This window comes from Dipodomys spectabilis, unplaced genomic scaffold (assembly GCF_019054845.1).
Source record: "Dipodomys spectabilis isolate Male_0828 unplaced genomic scaffold, ASM1905484v1 ptg000017l, whole genome shotgun sequence".
Lineage (NCBI taxonomy): Eukaryota > Metazoa > Chordata > Mammalia > Rodentia > Heteromyidae > Dipodomys > Dipodomys spectabilis.
In genome coordinates, this window is record NW_024870694.1 from 6172961 (window position 1) to 6198987 (window position 26027).

General features: G+C 43.5%; 1 protein-coding gene across 3 annotated transcripts in view; it reads right to left on the bottom strand.

The window, feature by feature from the left end:
• Positions 1-5542: 5542 nt before the first annotated feature.
• The window catches only part of Ildr1 (immunoglobulin like domain containing receptor 1), a 34889-nt gene continuing 14404 nt past the window's right edge, over positions 5543-26027 (bottom strand). For 2 of the 3 annotated variants that reach the window (XM_042670068.1, XM_042670069.1), the window contains exons 2-8: positions 25706-25876; positions 23641-23790; positions 18893-19012; positions 18467-18613; positions 11092-11223; positions 10055-10881; positions 5543-6338 (exon numbers count right to left, since the gene is read on the bottom strand). In XM_042670068.1, coding sequence (XP_042526002.1) covers positions 6297-6338; positions 10055-10881; positions 11092-11223; positions 18467-18613; positions 18893-19012; positions 23641-23790; positions 25706-25876 — 1589 coding nt within the window. In that variant the 3' untranslated portion in view covers positions 5543-6296. The remainder of the gene's footprint in view (positions 6339-10054; positions 10882-11091; positions 11224-18466; positions 18614-18892; positions 19013-23640; positions 23791-25705; positions 25877-26027) is intronic. The other variant, XM_042670072.1, reaches the window with a different exon arrangement.

The window sequence follows — 26027 nt, forward strand, 5'->3', positions numbered from 1 at the left end:
GGGTTGAAACCTAAAACTGTGAGCCCAAATGACCCTCTCCTCCTTAACTGAGATGCTTTATTAGAATGATGCAAAGCTAATTAACACAATCAGTCACAGATATTTTTTGCACTGTTGAGGATGGAATCCAGGGCCTTTTGTATGAGCCACACCCCAGCCCCAAACCACAGACATTTTGAAAAATCACTGGTCACTATTCTTAAGTAGTAGGACTATCTAACCTATCTCCAAAACTAGGGAAATCCTGAGAATGAAGGAGATACTAGAAAGGAATAAGTTCAAACTATCCCAAGCTGGATAGTCATTCAGTCATTAGACCAAAGTGGTTTCCGTATTTGTTCCACAGATGAGGCTAGCTAGCGTGCACCTTGAAAGTAAGGAATCCAGACAATGTTGACAAAGTGCTCTTAATTTTATCCTGAGCTAGATTATTAAATTTCAAGACATCTTTAAACATTCAGGTAGAAAAAGTAAATATTTAATCAGGTCTCAAACTCAAGCAAGTAAAAGAAGCATCTGAAGGACAAGTTCCCAGATGATATGGGCCAGATTTTTAAGGAACGTTGATCTACAAAGAAGAGGGGATTAAAAAAAGAAAAAGAAAAAAGAAAAGAAGCCCTACAGATGGGCCTTGCTTTATTTCCCCACAGCACATTCAATATAAAAAGGTAATTGAGTAATTGCTACTATGTCCTACAGAAAAATTATATCAAGATGTGTCTGAAGTTTTAGGAGTAATGGCAATTTTCATAAACATGCAGAAAGTCAAAGAACATTGCCTTTATGAAAATTTTTTGCAGGAGCTCTTTGATGATAAAATCCAGACAAAATATCAAGGGACACATCTTTGTGCAATATACATGCACTAAAATTATGAAACTAAAATATGGAAACTAAATAGGCTCTGTTATAGGGTGGGGCCCAGCAGGAGGCTAAATAGAGAAGATGAAAGAGTATGCATGTGGCCAAAGTACTTTTTTAATATTTAATTTTATTGTTATTATAAAGGTGATGTTCATAGGGGTTTCAGTTACATAAGTCATGTAAAGAGTACATTTCTTTTTGGACAATGTCACCCCTTCCCTCATACTCTCCCAGTTTTTCCCTCCCATTTCCACCCACAAGTTACATAGTTCATTTTTAACATAGTGTCTTATGAGTACCACTGCTGCATTTGTTCACCCATTGTCCCTCCATTTCTGTGCCCCCCCACTTACCTTCCCAAAGGCAGAGAAATGAACAAACAAGACAAAAAAAAGAAAGAAAACAAAGGAAAGGAAACTTTTGTTTCCATTTCCTGGAGTTCATTTTGATAAATATTTTATATGATTAGCTGAACATAGGCATTGTGCTTTTGTGTTCCTCTCCTAAGACTATCTTCCTTTGGTCTCACTGTGCGTGAATGTGGCCAAAGTACTTTTTATGTGTGTATGAAAATAAAACCATGAAACTTGTTAAAAATGTATTGAGAAGGGGTGAGGGAGGATAGAGAAGAATTTGATCAGGATATAATCCATGTACAACAACCACCCCCTTTTACAACTAATATATGCCAATAAAATATCTTAAAACAAAAAATAAAAAACTCAGAAATAGTGAAACAGTATTCATACAAAACCAGCTTTGATAAAACAACACTCATATGTGTTAATGGAATAAATTATCTCATACTGTCATAAGAACATACAGTTGTAAGAACAGAGAAGCCACCATTCCCAAATTTGGAATCTTTACTGAAGCATTAGCAGGTGGCAGAGGGACTCCGGCCCTGAATATAACTAACACACAGCTTATATAGCCCCAAAACCACACAGGGTGCATGGAATTAATCTTAACCAAGTAGAAAGCAAATCAGATGTGAACACAATCAAAGTAAATTAAAAACTAGGGAACACTCAAATCTAACAAAGATGTTAAAAATAAGCCAAAACAAATCAAATGTGGACACAATCGAGGGAAATCAAGAATCAATCATCTAAGGAGAGTAAGACTTTTCCGGAATTTATCAACTCAAAACACATTTGTAAACTAAAGAATGTCCTCTAGCATTAAGGTCTTTTGCTTAGATCCAGTCTTCTGCTTATTTCAATACCAAATTTAACCCTCTCTATAAGAAGGTTTTCAACTTAAAAAAAAACTGAACAAAATTAATGACATATGGAAAGTACATTTTAAATTCAGATGCGTTGTAAATCACTCTTTGGATATAAGATCTAGGAAGCACAGTATGCTTATAGACTGGCTTTATAAAGCAAGGCTGTAGTTACTAACTCAGTTACAGAAAAGGTTTTAAATAATACAAAACTTGACTATACTCTGTCTTAATGCAGTTTTTCTCTGTTTCCATTCACGGAAATTAGCACTTTCTGTTATCAAACTGTCTAATGGTTTTGCTCAAATACAAACCCTTCTGTTTGTCAAGAACTGTGATATATATTTAAGATAATTAAAAGAAATCCAGAGCCTGGGCAGTTCATGTTTTGATGATCTAAACTTAAAATGAACTCTAAGAATTCTATCCTCCATAAAATTTCACAAGTGTAGCTGTTATAAAAGGCCAGATTTTTCTTTTCTCTTTTTTAATTTTAAATATATATTTTTATTGTAAAGATACGGTACAGAGGGGTTACAGTTACATGAGCAAGGTAATGAGTCCATTTCTTATTGAGCATTGTTACCCCCTCCTTTGTTTTCCCCCATCATCCCTTTCCTCCCCACCTCTCCAACTCCTCCCTCCACAACCCCTACAAAGTTGTGTTTTTTTTGGGGGGGGGGGTTCGGTCGTGGGGCCTGAACTCTGGGCCTGGGCACTGTCCCTCAGCTCTTCAGCTCAAGGCTACCACTCTACCTCTTGAGCCACAGTGCCACTTCCGGCTTTTTTCTTTTTGCTTATGTGGTGCTGAGGAATCAAACCCAGGGCCTCAGGCATGCAAGGCAAGCACTCTACCACTGAGCCACCTTCCCAGCCCTCCCCTACAAAGTTGTAAAGCTTGTTGTCAACATAGTGTTTTGTACATCTCATTGTTATAATGGGTCAACCTGTGTCCTTATTTTAGCATTTTGTTATTTCCCTTCTCCTCCCCAAATTAGAAAAATGTATATACAAGATGCAGGACACCAGAATCAAATACAGTGACAACAGGGGTTATACCATGGGGGAAGAACATACAAAGAAACACAAAAAAAATCACATAGTACATTATATATACATTAAAAAGAACAACAAGAAAGATAAAATCTCTTGTGTCTCTATCTTGGGGTTCATTTCACTTAGCATCGGTTTATATGGTCATATGGACATAGCTTTTGAACTCTCCTGCTTTACTTATGGTCATATGTAAAGCTTTTGACCTCTTCTGCTTGTCCTAGACATATACTAGTTATTGCAGATGAGGGAGCCATGGGACCTATGTTTCTTTGAGTCTGGCTTACTTCACTTAATATAATTTTTTCCAAGTCTTTCCATTTCCTGGAAACACAGTTCTTTTTTTAAAGATGGCTATCCAAATTGTAAGTTTCCTTTCTGAAGATGTTGGAAAATAACCTTAAACAAAGATTACCTCTTTTAGGCTATTTCTAAACTGGGAATTTTGTTGAACAACAAACCTATTTGGTGAAAGAAAAAAAGCCTAAAATGGGAGGCTATGGGCTATAATATTAGGGGAATTATAAAAGTCCTAGCATTCACATTTTACACCAGAAAATCCATTTGAAACCTGAGATTTTACAGCACAACGACTCCACTGCTCAACATTTTATTTTTCTTTCTTTCGTTTTGCTATCTGAGCATGATCCTTTAAGAAAGGAAAATCTCTTAAAATGAAAAGATTGAAAATTCAACAATTCTCCAGTTTCACTTCAACTTCCTTTTTTCCCTAAAAACAGCATCTGAACATGGTTCCATCGCTCTCATTCTTTATGTGCAGTGGAAAAAAATACTTCGAATGATGTTCATCTAACTATTACTGAGCTATTTTATATAAATGAGAAAATTCACCCATTATGAGTGTCCCTTACTAACTTTTAATAAACTTACAAAATGTCTCAACCATTTCTACAATCCAATCATATAATGTTTCCATCCTCCCTTCTTCTCCCCCCTCCCCCACTTCCTTGCCTGGTTTCTTTGGGGATGGCATAGGATAAGAGACTCTTGGTTTTCTAAATAGCTGCCAGGGCCTGGCTGCTAGTTCCAGGGCTGTGAGCTATAACAAGACATCCCCCTAGTTCTACAAGTCAGCCCTCATATTCTAGGCAGGGAATGAGTGTCTTGGCTTGCTAAGGAGGCTTCCCTTACTCAGCCACTTAATTTACCTGGGTCTCTCGCTGCCTCCTATTGTACATCTCCTCAGAAAAGAGAGCCTCTAGTTCAGGAGTGAAGCTGATTGGCTGTGTGGTTAGTTGCTTTTATCAGGGCTCTTGGCAGGTCCTATTGAATGGGTTGCCAAGTGACTTCATTAGATCCAGGATGAGGAGTGAATGACTGGACTACTCTATCAATTAGGGGAATGCAAGTTGTTTTGCCTCTGGGCTGTTTTCAAACTACTTTTTTTTTTTTGGGGGGGGGGGGTCCAGTTGTGGGCCTGAACTCTGGGCCTGGGCGCTGTCCCTCAGCTCTTCAGCTCAAGGCTAGCGCTCTACCACTTGAGCCACAGTGCCACTTCCGGCTTTTTTCTTTTTGCTTATGTGGTGCTGAGGAATCGAACCCAGGACCTTAGGCATGCAAGGCAAGTGCTCTACCACTGAGCCACCTTCCCAGCCCTCAAACTACTTTCTCAGTACCTTTCAGAGGTTTTTGTTTCTTTGTCTGGCTGTCTCTACCTTGTCTCAGACATTTACAGTGCTTTTCTTAGCAGGAAGGGGCAGAGAAAACTGAGGCCATGTCATGACTCTCTCTCTTAATGAATTTTATGTTTCACATTGTTTTTTACATTGTTTCCTTTCATTTTGCTAATTTCAGCCCAGTTATATATGACTAACAAAAATTCCAAAGAGGATGTGGAGCTGTGGCTCAAATGGTACTGTACCAGCCTTGAGCATAAAAGTTAAGAGACAGAGCTCAGGCCTTGAGTTCAAGCCCTAGTACACACCCAGAGTCACACACAGACATTCATACACAAATCTTAGTCTAATGAAGGCATTTAATGTATTTTTCCACATGTAATTATGAAATCGGGGACTATGGATGTGTGTCAAAACAACAGGCTCTTCAAAGCCATGCAGTCAGTATTCCATTGAGGTACCCACAAACCTCTGCTTAGAGCATCTCCTTCCTGTGTGCACAGATGGTGTCTACATCAAACATACATGGATCCATGAAGCCAGTGCTGGGACAATGGGAGGAGGGGAGATTGGCACCACACTTTCCTCTCAGGACTCTGAGTAGCAAGACTTGCCCAGGAGCTTCTGCTTTAGCAAGCTTAACCCCAAAAGGCAATTAGTGCCAGGAGAGTTGTAGTTCCAGAACTACCCATGTTTGCCTGGCTCTCCTCTGTGCTTTATTTAGTAGGACAAAGGGTATCGATTAATAAGTACACCTATGTAGAAAAGCAGATATTTATTTGGAAGAAAACCCTTAGCCCATTACATCGGTTCTTTTCCTAATGTATACAGCGTTGTTCTCCAGAAACATTTAAAGGGATACTAGTGAACACATAAATAAGAAAATATAAATAGATGTAGAGGGGTTTAAAAAAAAGCAAGAAGAAAACAAGAAACAGGAAGGGACTGGCATAAAATCACTACAAAGCAAGAAGAAAACAAGAAACAGGAAGGGACTGGCACAAAATCATTACCCTGTCTGTCATGCCTACACTTAGAATAAACAGGGTGAAAGGATACATTGCTGTGGAATTTCTATGCCGGTTCTGACCGGAAACTCAGGCATACTCAGGACTGAGGATACAAGAAGCAGGCCGGACTCCTAATACAGAAGTACCCTTGAGATTCTTGTGATATTCCGTAGATTTCCTGTTTCTGGAACAAAGGTGGTTTCTTCTTAAACATTCATGAGTGCTCACTGTGAGAATGGCACTGTTACCCCTGTCACAACCAAATTCCCGAGAGATCAGTCATTTATCCAGTGAGAGTCTGTTACAAGTCAGGGACTATATAACTATTCAAAGAGCATGAATCCAGGCTAAAGCTCTTGGCTGCTATTTGATGCTCAGAATCTAAGCCAAAAGTGTTAGGTACAAACTTGCAGTGTCTTTCTCAAGTCAGCTGGAAGTTTGGGCAATGCTGAGACACACAGGAGCCCAGGAATAGCCACAGGAGGTTCGTGCTGTGCCTGGTGACTAAATGACCACACTCCTTCCACTATGGGAGCTCTCTCTCTCCTGAGGAAGAAAACACAGAAACTCCAGTCAGCCAGAGTGTGTCATCTATGCATACAGTCCAGTACAAATGCTACCTGGGTGGTGGTAGCTGCAGCTGAATAGATCTGAACCCATGAAGTATTTCTCTTTCTTTTTCCCTCCCTCCCCATAGCCTCCCTCAATCTTTTGGGGGGGGGGGAGGTCAGGTCTGGGGTTTAAACTCTGGTAAGCAGAAGTTCTGCCAGTGAATCACATCTCCAGCCCTTTTTATTGTACTAGTTATTTTTGAGAGAAGAACTCACTTCCTGCCTAGGCATGCATCTGGACCCCGATCCTCCTATTTTTTTATTTCCTGCAGTGGCTGGGATAACAAGTATATACCATCACATCCAGTTTATTTCATTAACATGGAGTTTTGTGAATGTTTCAGCCCAGGCTGGTCCAGTATCAATCCCATCTTCCAACAAAGCTAGGATGAGAGGTACATGCCAAATATATACCTATGAACACACAGTTCTACAGCCATCACAATGAACATCGAGACTGCTATTTAAAAATCTCTTTCCAGTTACTAAGAAAATGCATTTTAGGAGACATGGTTTATAATAAAAATGCTCTAGGATGAACATTCTCTGACTCAAAGGAAAACAATGCAAAGGGAAAAAAAGAAAAGAATAAGTCCAGAGCCTGATAAACCTGGACATGGAATAAATATTTTATTGAAAGTAGAGGAATAAATATCCTAATATAATAGCATTAAGTAAAAAAAATCTGACTAAAAAGAAAACAAAAAGTTAGGATTCCTTGCAGAAAGTTTGAGGTTAGCCTAGAAGAAAAATAAACATAGTAGTTTTCTATGTTAGAACAAGTGTGTATGGGTCAGGTTTGGAAGAAGCTAGAAAATGCCTTGGGAAACCCCTTTTTAAGGTAAAAAGAAAGACAATCCCTTTGAAGATAATCACTTTGGACCATTCAGTCTCTCATCACTGGAGCTAAAAGTTTGAAGTTTCTGCTTCTTAAATTTCTGAGATTGTCATTTTGGTGGAGTGAAAAGGCTAAACTGAGAGCGAGCTGGAGTCTGGAGTTGGCTGGAAGATTCCTCAGCGTAACTTCCATTTTCTCCTGGGCACAGCGCAGAGAATAGTTCTTACCTATTTTAGATTCTTATGAAATGATCTGCACAGAAGCTCTTGTTTGTATGTTTGTTAAACGTTTTTCTTGAGAAAGAAGTTTCCACGTGAGCCAAAACAGTATTTACCTGGATTCCTATTTCTCTAAGTACTTAAGAAGGTATTTTACATAAACATTTTGTAAAAGGTTTAGGTCAAGCTGTCACCACTAAAGCCTGATTTTAATGATCCATGTTTTAAAAACAAGGACTAAATAGAAACATGAAGAGGTTACCCGATCGAGGGTCGCCATCTAGTGGTCACAAAGTATATAGTATCTGAACTTGGCAGCGTATGTGGATGACCTTGAAGCTAGAAAGGTAACCATGGTGTGGGACACCTCCAGCCCTCCAGCAGGCTTCTGTCCTCCTACAGAGCATTCAACTTTCAAGTTATAAATAAAACAAGCCTAGTGCCCTTTAAACCAACCAACCTGCCAAACGAAGGGTTGGTCCTGGGCCTCTGGTCACTGTCAGAACACCAATGAAGACTGACTAGGACCAAGTAATACTAACTCTCTGGGAGACAGATGCAAAGAACTCCAAGACACAGGAGACTTAATTTTAAAGTCATCTTGGATGAAATCTTTGTCTCCCAGGAGTGAATGAATTTACAATCATAAATTTAGTTCACTTGTAGAATTAATGTCATATACATCTTGGTAATGAAAGAAGCTGTAATATGTATAGAAGATGAGGAAGAAATAAAGTCATTATAAAATATCATTGATCCCAATGATATTCTTCTTTCTAAGAAGGCAGCATGTGCTGAGCAACAGTGGCTCACTCGCTTGTAATCCTAGCTACTCAGGAGACTGAGATCTGAGGATCACAGTTAAAGCCAGCCAGGACAGGAAAGTCCAGGAAACACTTATCTCCAATTAACAACCAGAAAAACTGGAAGTGGCGCTGTGGCTCAAGTGGTAGCACACTCAACTTGAGTGGAAGAGCTGAGGAACAGTGCCCAGGCCCAGAGTTCAAACCCCACAACCAACAACAACAACAACAACAACAAAAGGCAGCATGAATTACTGAAGGTGCACAGGAGAGTCAGAGGACCTTGTTCAAACTTGGCTTCACTCTCTTGGCTGTGTAGCTTTGGGCATGCTACTTAACCTCCCTGAGTCTTACATGATTGTTGTGAGGATTGAATAAATAGTACCTAGAAAAGGTTTGCCTAGCATCTGGAGTGTGATTAGTGTCTTCTTACCCTGCTCTCACTTATAAGAAGCTACCTACTTAAACTTAAATAAAACAAAGAAAAGAAAATTTTAACTTGGTGCCAGGCACAGTGCCTCACATCTGCCATTTCAGCTACATAGGAGGTGGAGATTGAGGAGGATCACAGTTCAGGGTCAGTATGGGGGAAAAGTTAGTGAGACCCTATGTTAACAAATTAGTGGACATGATGGTATACAGCTGTCATTGCAGCTATGTGGGATGCATCGACAGAAGGATCACCAGCTGAGGCAAAAACTATCTGAAAAATAACGAACTCAAAAAGAACTGAGGGTAGGGCTCAAGCAGTAGAGCACCTGCCTAGTAAGGGCCAGGTTAGCCCCCCAATTCAAAACCTTTTCAAAATTAGATTTCTTTTTTTCTTTTCCTGGTGAAATTGTAAATGTCAAAACTGGTAGAATAGTGGATATAGTCTGTCCTAGCTTTGACTAAATCATGTGGATTTGGAAGGATTTAATTTTCTAAATGGGTCCTGGAAGCAGCAGTTGATTGGTGGCCAATGATGGGCAATGGTACTCGCTTCCCGTGGCCTTCCAATACATGGCTGCTGTGTGGATTAGATGAGATCTGTGAAGTGTCCACAGCCCAGTCCCCTTCCAGGGCTCACTACGCTCATTCTGCTGCCTTCTTCGGCCTCTTAGGGGACACCGCTGCCATTGCTTGTTTCAGAAACGCCTGTCCTGCTCACAAATCCCTCCCTCCCCCAGCTTTGTCCTAGCTAGAAGAGGCCTTGCACACCCCACCACTGTATGATTTCTTTTTTTTTTCAAAATCCAACCCAAATCGCAGCAGAACACATTCCCACATTTCCCAATGGGAAAGGTATCCTTCAAAGGCCCACGAGAGAGGGCCATTGTCTTCCCACATCCCTTGCCTCCCGGCCTCTCCCTCCACAGGGCGCCCCCTGCGGCCCCCTCTGAGCATCAACAGACCAGAGAAAAAGATGTGGGGGCCCAGAAGAGATTTTCCTGAGTCCTTTGTAAGTTGGCTCAGAGCTGTGGGTGCACCTGTTGTGAGCAATGGAGGGAGAGCTTTACAAAGTAGATGAAAGAAACGCTATCCTTTGGGTATATTAATTAGAAAATAACTTAAAAGAGGGGGCCTAGACCCACAAGGCCTGGGTCCTGGGATCCTTTCAGATGCTAGTTTCATCCCCAGCCTAAAGAGAGGTGAAACTCCAGCGTGGGGTGGGAGGGTGCAAACAGGGAGGGACACCCTCCTTCCTTCCCCAGGGACTCTGGGCCTCCACCCCAGTGCGCCCCGTGGCCGGGCCCAGCTGGAGGGTCCGGTGTGCCCACGCCCCAACCCTCGGCGGGGTGCCCAGGCTCACCGAGCGCCTCTCCACACTCCCTTTTTTCCTGCCATTCTTGCCTGAAGTGACATCCAGCGAGCGGTAGCTGGGTGGCTTCTCCTCGGGCAGGTTTGGGGAATGGGACCCGCGGCGGTGGCGGCAGCGGCGGCCCTGGGGTCCCCGGCTCGGAGGGGTGGCCTCCTTCTCGTCCTCGGAGCTCCAGGAGCTGAGGCCCGAGGTCTGCGGCGGGGAGTAGCTGCGGGGCCGCCGGCCGCGGGGTCTCCCCGACCTCCGCTGCGCATCCGGCCCGGGGCTGGGTCCGCGCGGCCTCTCCCGACGCGGCCTCCACCGCGCCTCCCTGGACGACGACGGGGGCCCCTCGCTGAGGCTGTCCCCGTCCGACCAGGGCGGCGGGGGCGCCCCGTTCCACCGGGAGCGGGAGCGCCGGCCACTCCACGGGGGGTCCAGCTCCTTCCTCCCCAGACTCCAGGGTTTCGGTCCCCGGTCTTGGAGTTCCTGGTAGAAGTCAGGGTGCTGCCTCCTGCCCTCCAGGTCCCAGGATCTGGACAGGGGAGCCGAGGACAGCCACTGTTGGGGGGAGGAGACGCTGGTCCTGGAGGAGGCCGCGGGGCCTCTGATGAGCGGGGGCAGCTGGATGACTCTGCGCTCCACCACCTCGGAGCCCAGGGAAGAAATCATGCTGCAGGGATGGGCCGATCTGGCTTTGGGGTCCGGAGGCAGAGGCTGGGCCAGGTTGAGATTCCGGAGCTCTTTCTCCAAATACTCCAGGACACCATCGGCCACGGGAGGGTGCGCCGCAGCCTGGGTCATTGGCATCTGTGGGAAGCTGGACCGTAAGGAGAGATCTGAATGGACACAAGGACACAAGGTGGTGCACGCGTGAGCCACAAACATGTCACCTGGGGTGGCCGGATTGCCCTCCCTCCTACCCGCAATCATAGATGCCCAACCAGGCTGCTGCACACACCGAGGCCCTAGGCCCTAGGCCGCCCATATTCCTAACCTTGACCTCCAACCCTCCCCCCTCCCTCGTCCCCCAGCTCTGCAAGGTTTACCTTGCTGTAGCAGAGGGTTCATGGCATAAGATGAAATCTGGGAGCTCCTGTCTGCCCCCCAGTACAGGGGTTTTTCCATCATCTGAGGACCTAGGGCCTTAGCCTGCTTCATGTAGTGATGGCGGGCCAGGGCTACAGGGGAAGAAGAAGAAAATATATATATGCAGACCCTCAGCCAGGTCCAGCACTCACACTTCCCGCTCTGTCCCCCTAGCGGACTTGCCACGAGGCTAGCTTCTCCCCAAGGCCACTCTCACCTCTCTTCCATAGGGAAAAGGACGAGCAGGGGATCAACGGTGTCTCTGACAAGGAGTCATTTTCTGAATCTCTCAGACCATGGCCCCAGATAGAAGGTACAAAGCAAAGGACTCTAAGAAGCTGTGAGTCAGGAGCTCTTGAGCCAGGCAAGCTCAAAGCTACCTGCTCTGAATGGAAGGAAAAGGAGAGAGTGCTTCTAGCTGGCCACCAGCCATGGGTGGGAGAAAAGCATGGGGAGGGAGGGAGGGGAGAGACAGACAAGGAGATGTAAGAAGCTGAAGTAAGTTCCAGCAGATTCTTTTTTATCCCCCCCCCCCCACATTATTAAGTGTTGAGTCTTCCCCCTAAGTAAGGGATCCTCTCTAAGGGATGAAATGGGGCAGAGGAAGGGAAAGGAAATATTACTCCCTTATAAAGCAAAGAAAATAGTAGAAAAAAGCAGCACAAGAGGTCTAAAAAAATGTCACTCCACTCCTTTCTTTAGGTGCAGCTGGCCTGTGGTACACAACCTATAATGAGTACAAATTAAAAATAAAAGCACTTATTTGTTTTTGCTCTTGAATTTCTATTTTGAGGGGACTGAGAGTTACATGACTCCCAAGGCCTCTGACTCTAGCCATGCGTGCAGCCATGGATGGTTGCTCTGGGGCTTTGAGTGATGACAGTTCCCTTCCTCTCTGGTACTCTTTCCTCCTTCGTTTGCCCTGCCCTGTGTGTGGCCACCCCTAAAACACCAGGGCTCTGTCCAAGCCATGTTCTAGGCATACCAAGAGGTGGCCTAGAGGCAAGAACACAGGGCCTGAGGTGTACTGAGGCCAGTGGCAAAGGGGTTGTCCTTGGGAAAGCTACCCGGTGGCTCAAGCAGGAAATAAACTTCCAGCACAACAGGAAATGTTTGCAGCAGAGCACCCGGAAATGCCCAGAGCCTTAGCCTTGTTGGTGAGTCACAACCCAGCCCATAGGAAATCAGATGCAAACTTGCAACAGCTCCTGCAGCTGCTACACCTTCAAGCCCACGGACAGCCTCCTGAAGACCCAAGCACGGGCTGCACACTGTGTCCACCATGTTCCTGCATGCTAACAGATGCTGCTCCCTAGCTCCCTCTACTGGCCACTCTCAATACACATAATCCCTTCCTCGCTACAGGTAATTTTCAAAACAAGTTAGTACTCTTTCTGAGAAAGTCCCTAATGTGAAAATAGGAACCCAATAACTTGCGTTTTAAAAGGTTGCCTTCCAGGCCAAGGTCTCACACTGACAGGGGGAGCCAGAACATGAAGTTCTGTCATACCCAAGCCTATGTTCTTTCCGCCACAAGGAGTCCACAGCCCCCTCCCCCCTTCTCTCTCTTGGTGTCTCTCTGCCTCTCTGTCTCTCTCTCTGTGATGAAGCCAAAAGACTACCCTCTGGGAATTTGCCTAAGCTCCAGGCCATTTAAAACCCACTGCAAACCAAGCATTGCCCCAAGGCCTGGAAGCATCTGAGTTCATTAGAACAACTCTGCTCACAACTACCCATTTAACTGAACCCAAGCTTCTTCCTGCTGGTTCCATTCCCACATTTAGCCTCTTCCTTGAATCTCACTCACAGAGATTTTCCTTCAGTATAATGTAAGGAAAGAAAATGGATGTCTTCAACAAGTTCCCTGATTCCAATAGGAATCGACTTCCAGCAGACTGCTGAGGATTTTAAATAACACTCTGAGAAATGTGACCCTTAGGGACAGGTTTCCTTAAACATAGGCTTTCAGGCTCAGATGGATTTCAACTTACACCTGAGCATGTTGAGCAGTGTGCCTTAAAAGAGTTTCTAGAGTCTCTGAGCCCATTCTCTTCCTCATCTGTAAGCTGAAGATAACAACCTTCTCACCAGCCTATTGGGGCAGAGACACCAAAGAGAGTGGCCCTCAGGGCCATAACAAACTTTTATGACAATCTCTTCTATTTCATAGACCCAGGAGACACAAATACTCACGAATGGAAACTAAACCTTCCAAGACATATTCACCTTCACCTCTGAGGAAGTCAGGTCATATTCTTTAAGACATGCCCTATCTTTGGGACAGAAGTGACAGTTAATATCTTACCGCTCTTCTCTTCCCTGTAGCTGGCTCTCTCCTTGTGACTCTGAGATCTCTAGTTTTTCTTGCTCACGATTGGTTACCATTCCTTCCCATCCTCCTTTCACTGTTCCACCAAGCCTGTTCTTCACCCTCCACCCTGTGCTTTCATGTTTATTCTTAGTCAATGTTTATTCTTAGTCAAGGAGCCAGTGGCTCACGCCTATAATCCTAGCTGTTTGGTAGGCTGAGATTGTCAGGATCTTGGTTCAAGGCTAGACCAGGCAGAAAAAAGTTTACAAAACACCTTCGCAAAGAAGAATTGGACCTGGGGCCCCGGTGCCTGTTATTCTAATTACTAGGTGTCCTGTGAAATGTGACCCTATCTCAAAAATAACAAGGAACAGTTAGTGTTGGAGGGTTGACTCAGTAGTTAGGACTCCTGCTTAGCAAGCCTGAGTACTCTTTATTCTTAAAAAAAAAAAAAGGCTGCCTTTTATATAATTATATAAAGTTCTTAGTGTTTTGGGGCACCAGAATATAATGGAATTTTATAACTGCAGAAAAAAGTTACCTTTGCCTAAGAAACACTATTTACGATGTGTGTATGTAGTTGACTGACATAATTCCCTACCGTCAGCACCCTAAATAATGACTATTATCTAAAAAGAAGGAAAGGAAAGCTAAAGGTGTGTGTGCATGTACACATACAAACACAGACAGACAGACAGACAGACACACACACACACACACACACACACACACACACACACACACACACACACACACACCGTGTCTTCCCCTCTTCTTAACCCATGGTTACTTGGTCCCTGGGATTTCTAAAGGACAGGTTTCCAGTGACTTGTTGGCCAGTGCATTCTCAGGAGCACCTCATCATCCTAGGCCCCTTCCAACTCTTGCCCTTTAAACACTTGGGAACTACCAGTAGTTTGCTGCCTATCAAGCAGCCCACCTCAAATAGCTCTATTCCCAATAGGGCTTTCAGTGAGCAAACAGAACAAGTGAACAAGTGTTCCCCCCACTCCCGCAGCCAGCTAAACAGCCTGCAATTACCAGGTCTTCCTCTCTCTATGAACTTTTAACTGATGACATCAGCTTTGTTGATGGTGCAAAAGACATGTCTAACCCAACAAGTTCCTTACTTCTCCCAGCTTTGGGGGCAGTGGAGGAAGTGAGGGAGATTCTCTGAGTGGCCCTTGGCCTTCTGTAAGGTGTGGTCAGAGGTTCTCTGGAGAAAAGCACCAATAACCCACCTAGTAAGTAAGAGCTGTTTCTCCAGTTCTCACAAGAAAAAAAAAACAAAACAAACAAAAACAAAAAACTCAATTCCAAAAAGTTTCATCTATAAGTCATACTGAGTGCTGATTACCAGCACTGAGTGAATTATTGAGAGCTACGAAAATTAAGAATCACTTTCACTGCCCTCCCCCCCCCCCCAACTCTCAGGGGAAGGGAGAAGCAGATTAGGGAGGAAGTGGAGGGAGATCAAGACATCCGCACTGAGGGCTCCATTCTGCATCTAGTATTTTTATTTATTTTGGGGATGTGGTACTGGGATAGAACTCAGGCTTTGCCCTCTAGGTAAGTACTCTAGCTCTAGCATTTTACTTTTTGGAAATCTGGACAGGCTGCTGTGACCTTTTTCACCTTGTACTTAATCCTCCTCCACAGTAGTAACTTCCTTTTTCTCTTCAGAGGTCAAGCTGCCTAGATTTTCCTTTCCACCTGTCCCTTCTCCTCCCCTCCCTTGCCTTCCCTTCTCCTCCTCTCTCCTCTCCTTTTTTTGTCCAGTGGCTAGAACTCAGGGCCTGAACACTGTCCTGAGGTTTTATGCTCCAGGCTAGTGTCCTATCACTTGAGCCACAACTCCACTTCCAGCTTTTTCATTTTCTTTTTTAATTCCTTCCTTCCTTTCTCCCTCTCTCTCTCCCTCTCTCTCTCTCTGCCTGTCTCTATCTCTGTCTGTCTGTCTCTCTCCTTCTCTCTCTGCCCCTCTCTCTCTCTCCTCTCTCTCTTTCTCTCTCTGCTTAATTGTAGATGAGTCTCACCCCTGCCTGGGCTAGCTTTGAATAGCAATCCTCATATCTCAGCCTCCTGAGTAGTTAGGATTACAGGCGTGAGCCACCAAAGCCTGGCCCTTTCTAGGGTTTTTGAGGAGGTGACTTCCATGGGTGCCAATTAGTCATCAATGATCCACCACACGTAAGATAGTTCAGGCCAGGCTAGTGGCTCACGCCTGTAATCCTAGCTACTCAGGAGACTGGGATCTGAGGATAATGTTCAAAGCCAGCCAGGCAGGAAAGTCCAATTATCTCCAAGTAACCACCAGAAAAAGGAAGTGGTGCTATGGCTCTAGTGGTAGAGCGCTCACCTTGAGCTGAAGAGCTCAGGGACAGCACCCAGGCCCAGAGTTCAAGCCCCATGACTGACAAAAAAAAAAAAAAAAGATACTTCAGGCTGCACTTTATTTCCTTGCTACTGGCCTAGATTCATTGCTTACAAAAACACTTGGGGTAATCATAGTCTAAGAAATCCAGGGTAAACCCTTCCCTGCTCTATTCAGAGAGCTCCACAGACAACTCCTCCTCATCAGACTCCTCAGGACCATCACTCACTTGGCAAGTAACCGCATTTATTCAAGTCCAAGAAGCTTTATCTGTAACCTATACTCCCTCAGTTTATCAGTTCTTTTCATTAACTCCAACCCCAGAAGAGAAGCCATTCTCCCGGGGGGGTGGGGGGGGGGAGAGGGCGTGGAATCTCTGTTTATCAGTTCACTGACTGCATGCATTTATCTTCTGTGCTAGCTTGGCGCTAGTCCTTCCTGCTTTTAGTGTCCTGTGGACCTAAGAAGTCTAAGAAGACATTTTCCTCATCTCACTTCATATATTACTTCTCCAGACAATGACTTATCCCTGGACTCTTCTCTTGAGGCCTCTGAAGGTAGAGAGCACCATGGCCCAATATGGAGTCCTATGCTATTTCCTATTCTTTAAGGAGTTTGCATGATCTCAGTCAGTCCCAGAGAGCTCTACCCTTAAAGGCTGTTGGCAGGTCCTTTGTGGTTCACTTACGTGTCAGAGGTACGTGATTTAGCATGGCATTGCTGCTCCTGCTACTTAACTACTGTGGGATCCCTCTGACCTTCAGTCTCCTTGTCTGTTAAGTGGTGTTGACGTGTACCTTCTAAAAGTTGTGAGGAGTCAATGAATTAACATATGCAAAGGGCACATGCATAAGAGACATCCCATAAGAGTTATTTCTCTTTTCCTGTAAGACAGCAACTTTAGCATACAGGCCTGAAACCAGCTCAGACCACTGACCTTCTTGAGTTGTCTGTTAGGGCTGGTTTCTATCTTAATAGTCAATTCCTTATTTTTTTTTCTTTGAAATTTTCTTCTTTCAAATAGACCAAGATGATAAGAGTAATTGTCTCTAGGTACTCAGATTGGTCTACATTTTCCCGAATTTATCAATTTTTTTCTACAATGTGGTGCTCATTGATGCCATTAGGAAATGGTAATGTTATATAAAATAATGCAACAAAATAACTTAAATTTTTTCCATTTAAAGCAGTTCATTCTACTCCATGCCTACTAAGAAAAGATCTTTATAGAATAATTTTTACTTATTTATTGTTTCGCCTTTGCTCTGCATTCTGTATCCAAAATTTGGGGGGATCAAATTTTAGTCCACAGAAAAATCATATTAAAAGAAATATCTTCTGGTCCCTTTCCCTTCCCTTAACACAAGTGGAAAAAAAAATGTGGTACCCAGATGAGCAGTTCACATCATCTGGGAACTTTTGAGAAATACAAATTCTTGGGCCTTACCCCAGATTCATGGAGTCAGAAACTCTGGAGTTGGGGCTAGCAATTAATTTCAGCCAAGCCTTCCACATGATTCTCATATGAGCTTCATTACGAGAACCCCTGCTCTTACATCTTTCTCCTTTACTCTGTTTTATCAAGTCACCTCGAAGAACTAGTAAGATCTTGTAGTAGAATAAGAAACATGTATTAATTTTCTACCCCTGACTTCTCATACATAGTTTCAGGAATTATTGAAATCTCTAGAGTGACGAGTGTGGTCTCTATACTAAAGAGATGACTGCTACATGGGGTCCTATAGAGTTTCAGAATCGAGGCAGATCACCAGAGGGTGATCTGGGACCTTCCGTTGTACCCACTGACCTTCAGGTAGAGACTGGAAATTGAAAGTGATCACCAGTAGTGAATGATGTAATCACTCATGTCGTGAAGCATTCATAAAATCTTGAAAGGCCTGGATTCAAGGGACTTGGGAATGTACAGAGGTGCTGGGGGATGGTGCACCAGGAGAGGGTATGGGAGTTCCTCACCCTTGCTACACCTGGCCTTATATAGCTCTTCATTTGGCTGTCTATTTGTATGCTTCAAAATAAATGGGTAAATGTAAAAGGAAATGTTTCATTACATTTCCCTAAGTTCTACTTTAGCAAAGCATTGGAGACCAAGGAGGGTTTTGTAGGATCTCCCAATTCATAGCCAAGTGGTCAGAAGCATAAGTGACAAACTGTTGCTTGCCACTGCCCTCTGACATGGAAGACTCTCCTGTGAGACTGAACCTACAACCCCAGGGTTTTGTTACTAATTCCTCTGTGTGTGTGTGTGTGTGTGTGTGTGTGTGTGTGTGTGTATTTTTCCTCCCCTTTCAGATGGCTTTCTCTCAGGGCTTCATTCACACCACTCTCCCTAACCACTTCATGCCCAAGCAAAGTCAATGCTAGAAGCAAAAACCATTTTCAACAGCACACACACACAAATCAGACTGTGAAGGAAATGCCCTCAGAGGGCAGAGCTATGTGAGAGAGGTTTTTAGGCTTTGGGCTCCCTCAAACATCATAGAGCAGCAGGGCAGAGGCTAATGTCTTCTGAGCCTGTGATAGGAGAGGCTCAGAGGAAAGCTATGAAGGACCCAGAGCAGAAGAAGCTAATCTGCTTGGGGCACCGGGCACCTGTACTAGCTCATCCTACTGTTGCTCTGTCCTCTCTTACCTTCTTCAGGGCAGCAGCAGCGGGTAGGACAGCAGGGGCAACGGATGTAGCAGCAGCAATACTGAGGACAGCACTGGCACCAGCACACACCAATCAGCAGCAGGAGGAGGAGGGCTCCCATGATGATGAAGATCACCGTCAGCCAGTCTGTGGCAGGGGAGAAGTTAAGCAAGAGTGAACTAAATTACTCAGGAGACACTTTAACATTTTTAGTGTCTGGTAAATAAACATAGCTCTTGTCTTGCAGATCATGCTGGCAAAAGACAGTTAGCTTTTATAAAAGAACTTCAGAGGTTCGATACAATGGCAATAACATATGCTTGTCTGTTTCCGTTTTTATAATTGAGTGACCATGTTCCTCCATATAAAAGTGTTACAGTGGTTACAAAAAGAGAGTTACAAAAAAAAAGTTCCAGCAGCACTTACGGAGGACAATGAGCTTCACCTCCTTATCTGGGTCTCCTGATGTGTCCCCTGGTGCCTCAATGGTACAATAGTATACTCCATGGTCCCACCACATCACCTCGTTAATCACTAGATCAGCTCCTATGTAGGGAAGAAGGAGAAAGTGGCTATTGTCAAAGGACAGGACCGTGGCTTCTGACCCAGGGTTGCCTCAAGTCCCTAACATTCTTCTTCCACATCCTAAAATGGCTCTTGGTAAAGGGGAGGAAAGTCTCAATTCCTTCTTTAAAGACCTTCCTTTTTCTCCAAACATTATAGCCACGGCAGACCTCTTTATTGAGCTCCACTAAACACTTTATTTTCTGTTTCATTTCGTTTTGTTTTTGTTTTTATCTTTTCTCTTTTGGTACTGGGGATCGAACCCAAGACATTGAGCTAGGCACATGCTTTGTCATTGAGCTACATCCCAGCCCAAGTACTTTTTTAATTTATGAGTAAAATTCCATTTTGTATGCATATACACATACTATGTTTTCTTGAGCCACTTGTCCACTGAGTCTCCACAATGTGACAATGGTGAATAGTGCAGCAGTGAACATGGGTGTGCAAGTGTCTTTACTGTACCCTGACTTCTAAACTTTGGAATAAATACTCAAGCCCATGTAGTACTTCATAAGGATTCTGAATGTATTTCTTCATTTAATTCCCACTGTGACCCTATGATGGGATACAGATTGACAGTTGTTTTCTAGTAATATTCCTAGCCACTTCTTCCAGGATCATAGAGTTGTTGGCCATCTATGTAATTGCTATGATTTGAATGTTTGCTCATATCAAAACTTACACTGAATTTCAGATGCCATTGTAACAGGGCTAAGAGATAGAACCTTTAAAAGTGACTGAACCATGACTACTCCACTCTGTGGGTGGGAGGAAGAAGTGGCATCATGAAGGATGTTTGATGCCATCTTGCTTTCTCTTCTTTTGTTATAGAGTGATGCAGCAATAGAAACTCATTAGACTTCTCAGTCAATTCATTTTTTGCATTACCAATACATTTTGCATTTTGCTTGTTATAAACTACCCAGTGTCAGGTATTCTATTAAAGCAGGATTAAACAGACCAAGACAAGATAAAGTTTGTATTTCACATCCTTTCTTTTTTTTTCACACATCCTTTCTTACTGACAGAAATGGACCTGTGGATCCATTTTGACAAATAGAATGTCAACAGAAGTGTCACATAATGGCTCCTAGGAACTTCCTCAAAATAGCTTGTGAATACCTTTCTTTCCCTTTTCTTATTTCTTCTGCTACTCTCTTCTTGGTTCTATGATTTTAATGTGTCCCCAAAGTTTCATATGCTGGAAGGTTGATCATCAGTGTGGCAGTAGTGGCAGGTAGCAGAACCTTTAACAGGCAGGGCTTATATTTGATTATGATTAATTAGTAGATTATTATTATAGTAATGATATCATTGGAGGTACTATTCCAGGAAGGGATTAACATAATTCTTCAGTTAGTTCTTGAGAGAGTAACTTACTGTAGAAGAAAGAGATTGACTCTTTGTGCTCTCTGCCTTCCTGTCTCACCATGTGATCTTTGCCTCTTGCACACATCCATGCCATAATGCCATCTGGCTATGTGGTAACCCAGTAAGGGGGCCCTCACCAGACGCCAAACATGGGCATCTGATATTGGACTTTCAACATTCAAAATGATAAGCTAAACAAACCTTTTTCTTGACAAATTACTAAACAACAGAAAATGGACTAAAATACATGGAAGGCAAATGTGAGAGCTGCCATTTTGAACCAGAGGAAGAAGATATCGCTGGTGAGCTAGAATGATCTTGGGTCCCCAAAGACTTAATGAAATTGAGTTACCACACTTGGTCTGGACTGTATGCTACCTCTGTTTTTATGCAAGGAAGAAAAGCAAACATCTTTACTGCTTAAGTCACTAATATTTTGGGCTTTTGTTTGCTCACAATCAAACTTGAGTCTCACTGACACAGGGACTATGATTATTTAGCTGCATTTCAGATTAGGAAATCAAACACACAGAGGCTAAGAAACTGGGCAGATACAGACAATGTTTAACAGAGGCAGATTCAAACCCATGTCTCTTAAACACTAAGCTCTACTTCTCTTCTCTAAACTGGAGAACTCCATAGCCTGGACTTCTTCCCCAACGTAAGTTGAGCAAACATCTCTAGTTATTGAAGGGATAGATTATGAAATGAACTTAAATAAAGACAAGATGCCAATATTTTAAGAGTAAATATTACCCAAGAGGAAAAAAAAATAAGTTCCTATGAGTGCTGAATACTCTGTTACCCTAGGAAGATAAATGAATGTTTAACATATATATTCATGTTTAGCAAATTTAGCAAATGTTAACTGAAGACCTTTTGTGGATCCAGCACCGTGGAAGATCTAAAAAGGAACAGAAATGATTCAAAAGCCAGCAGTGGGCTGGGAAGGCGGCTCAGTGGTAGGGTGCTTGCCTCGCACGCACGAGGCCCTGGGTTCAAATCCTCAGCACCACATAAGTAGAAAAATCGAGAAGTGGCACTGTGGCTCAAGTGGTAGAGCACTAGCCTTGAGCTGAAGAGCTGAGGAACAGCACCTAGGCCAAGAGTTCAAGTCCCACAACACTACCACCACCAACAAAAAAGCCAGCAGGGCAGCCTCATGTCCCAAAGTGCTGGAAGAACTTGCAATCTTACCCTTAGTAAATGTCAGAGGACATCTCCAAATTCTTCTTTAAGCTATATTTTGATTATCTTTATGGTGCTGTACAAACGATTGCCATTCAATATGTCAGTTTTAAGGACAATGCATCACAATCGATACTACCCCTTGCATTGTTCTTCAGGGGTTTCAGGACCTTAGTATTACAGAGTTGTTCTTGCTTAGTCAGTGATCATACCTGCAATTCTTTATTATCTGTTTGCCAAGAAATACTTATTGAGGAAATGAAACAAAAATGTGAGGTCATGCAACACTGGAGCCAACTTTGACTTCTGTTTCTTTCTCTTCTACGTCAATCTTGGTAATTTTCCAAACCCACCACCTTTCCCATGAACAAACTTACCCTAGACTTGGAAGATTTGATGAACATGCTTTGGGGGGAAGCCCCCCTTGAAGCTTGATGAGTATTTATAAATCTTCCCCATGAGTGTTTTAGGAATGTCAACATACTGGATATCGAGGTAGGTTAATATCCGATGGGACAGGGCTGTCTCAAGTGACACAAACTCACGTAAGAAACTGTGAGAAAACAATGGCTCCAGGAAGTCACAAGACTGAAAGTGGAAATAAAACCTAAGGGGAAATGCTGATTTCCTAACGGAGAGAAAGAGTGATAGGGTTTTACCCAAGAGTTGTTGGGAGTAGAAGGTACTGCTCAAAATTAGATAAGAACAAAAAGGAAGAGTTTGACATCCACCAGGACTTTCAGCCTTTAAAATCTGTAAAGGACATTTGCCGATTAAAGAGGATTTAATTTTAGGGGTCAGACTAGAACTAAGTCTGCTGGATTTTGACAACGTATCCCTTAAAATCTTTGAGGATGTACTTGGGAACCAAAAGGACAAGATGTTCCCTAAGCCCAGGATTCATGTGCTGGCATAAGGAAATTAGAGAGTAAACGTAAAAGGGTTTAAATATTACAAAGTGAGACATCGGGCTTACATTGGCCCTTTAAATGCTCTGTCTTTAAATGGTCACAGAATATTCACTCATTTCCTCCCACTGTAGTTAAAAGCACCATGAGCAGCCTGCTGGGTATATTCTCCCTCTCTCTTTTTCTAAACAGAAACTGCCTTTTTTTTCTTTAACATAGTACATGAAACTCACTGAAATAGTTTTCAAATGCTTGCAGATAACTCATTGTGACAATCCTGACTAGAATCTGAGGAGCTAATCCATTTTATGACGGATAACCAATGTTCACGGTATACTCACTGACTATGCAGTGATTTCTAAACACCACCTCCAGAGTCCCCACAACTCTCTGTGAGATAAGCACTATGGAAAGTCCAGATTTATAGAAATGGAGGCTTAAAGAAATTGACGGGGTCTGGCCAAATTTACATTCCCTGGTAAATGACGATAGCTGTGAAATGGAGTTAATTTCAATACTGTTTATGCCAGGTCCAAAGGTCAGACTGCTTTAGACACTGCTCCCAGACTCTGCATTTGACCTCTTACTTCAATGTGGGGGAGACAGATACCATTGTGCCTGTCTCTCAGATGAGGAAACATTAGCCAAGGAAAATAATGAATTTGCTTACTATTCACTAAGCTAGTGAATAGGCATTTTATTCCCAGCTCTTAATATTCTAACAATAGAGTGATCTCAAAGGGGTCTCCTATTTATAAATTCCCATTTCCTATAGCATGGGCAACAAGAATGGCTAAGATCAGAACTCAAGGACCTGGAGTTCAAGTAGGCCCTGAGAACAATTTGTAGAAAGGCTCACAGGACTGAAGCACATTTTAAGTAGGAGTCTCAGGAAAACACAGGAACCTACTCATACCTGACCTTTAGCCAAAGCTGCAGAACATCTTCTGCTTCCTGAGACCAAGTTCCAAGGAAGCAACATTGGACAATGCAGCACATTCTCAGGATCAAACGATGACAGTGACCAAGTAAAACCAGCAGGCAACAGAAGAAAACTGGGAAACCCCATGCTGACTCAGCCTCTCAGGTCTGTGTCTGCATCTCCTCTACTGCCTCTTCCCCGGCCTCCCACATACTCACTGTTCTGGATGGTGATCTTGCGTTGCCGGTAATCCACCCCCAGCACAGGCTCATTCTGCCCCCTCCGCTGGGCCACGATGCGAACTTCCCTCTGGTTATCATTGCAGTCATTGGAGGGATCTTGGCCTAGGGACAGTGCTGCCTGGTACGCTAAGGAGAGAGGATGAACAACACACTTGAGTCACAATGATTCAGCTTCTGCTGGCTAGAAAGGGATCTGACCTTTAGAATCCTAACAAAATTCCTAGATGATGCCAATTAGCCACAAGTCCTGCTCAGAAGCACAGTTGTAGCAACTCCAGACTCCTTGATTTTCAATCATTTCCCAATCTTGACTGTATCCCTCATCTCCTTCCCTAACTTTCTTTGTCTCATTTACAGGCTCCTGACCTCTGCTCCCACAGGGTTCATCCATCTGCCCTTACAATAGAAGGGTTGAGAGCTAGTAAATCTGCAGGTAAGTGTTGCCTACAACGCCAGTCTCTACTGCCTTCCCACTTAGCAATGCCTGGATTTAGGAGTCCTTTGGGAAGGATGCTGGGATGCTCAAATGGACTTTGGAGTGTGATTCAAATCCTCCCATGGAGACTTTAGCCCCAAGGTTAAAAGAGGAGAAGTGAATACCTCATCCCCTTACCTCATTTCAGGACTCACTTCCTTCCCCCAAATAGGAATCTACTTTTACTCTCAAAATTTCTAAAGTGTTCATTGCCTGAAGCTGCCTGTTGGGTTTGGCTACCTCTGTTCTCAGAGGGAGGGCAGGGGAGGAACTCTGGTTCCTGGCAGTCATGCTGACATGATCAGGGTAGTTGTTATTGAGAGACAGGACTTGGCAGGATGGTAAGAGGAGCCTGTATAGCATTGAGCTGACTGGTGGCAAATGAGGTTGCCTGGGTGTTGTGAGCAACCTGACACTCAGTGCTTTGTCAGCTAAGGAAGGCCCATCCACCAGGAAGGGTGACCCCGGAAGGACAAACAGCAGTGACAGGAGGCTTTGTCCATGGCCACAAAGAACCCACACCCAGAGGCAGGTTTGCATCATCAGTTCAGCAAGCCAGATTCAACCAGGAAGGAACCAGGAAGTGGACCTTGCTCTTTTGCTTTTCCTGAGCTGTCTTATATATCTTTTTGAGAATAAGGTATGACAGCATTTTTAAAATGTTGTTCATTGTGTAAATGGTTTAGAAATGAGTTCAGTTGATTTTGAAGTGGCCATTTCTTTATTCATTTTTAAAAAATTATCTTTCAGTAAGTGTACAAAGGGGTTTTGATTCAACATGTCAGTTTGTGAGTACGATGCATCTTGATCAGAGTTACTTTCCCCCATCTCTCCCAACCTCGCCCATCCCCTTGATTTACCTGGTTCGATTTCTACATATATTAAAGATGACAACTGCATTCACCCACCTTTCATCTCTTTAGGCTTTGACTTCACCCCTACAAAACATGTTTCAGCTTTCTGGTATCCATTTTTGTTTCATTTTAAATTAAAGTTCAAAGGAGTTACATTATTGAGCTGGAATCCTTTCCTGTATATAACACACTTTCTTTAATATGTGTTTGTGTCTATATGCACATGACCGTATATATGTTTACACATATATTTATAATTTAGTTATAGCTTCCACATGAGAGAAAACATATGTTCTTTGTCTCTCTATAATTATGTTATTTGCAGTGAAATGGATAGACCAGTTTCTTCTATAAAGTAAAGGGAGAAAAGATTGTGTCTTTGTAGCTTCCTCACTATGAGGGTTTATGAGCTGCAATCTCTCCTAGGGAATGGTGGGTGAATATAGTCATAATGCTCAATGTATATATGTGAGGAAGGAACAGGTAATTTGAGGGGATAGGTGGTTTGTGGATAGAATGGGGAAGGGAGAATGATGGAAGGGATGATACACTGATCAAGATGCATTATACTCATAACTGGATACGTCAAATTGAAACCCCCTTGTAAAACTATACTACTACCACTACTACTTCTAATAGTTCTTAATCCCAGTGACTGTGCAGCACAGAGATGTCTGGGATCTGGCAAGAATAAGAAGGGAGAGATACTCACAGGCAGAGAAGTAGTCAAAGATGGGGTCCTTGCAGAAGGACTTGAAGCGCCACGTCACCACCACATCCTGGAGCTGAGCAGAGGTGGTGTAATCACATTTGAGGGTGACTGAAGCAAACAGGGTGACGTAACGTTCTGTGTGCTGGACGGTTACCAGCAAGGACAGGCACCCTGAAGGCAAGAGCAAGAGACAATGCTGAGGGTGACCTGTTCCTGGGGTAATAAACTAGAAGTGGCACTGTGGCTCAAAGTGGTAAAGTGCCAGCCTTGAGCTGAAGAGCTCAGGGATAGCGCGCAAGCCCTGAGTTCAAGCCCTACGACT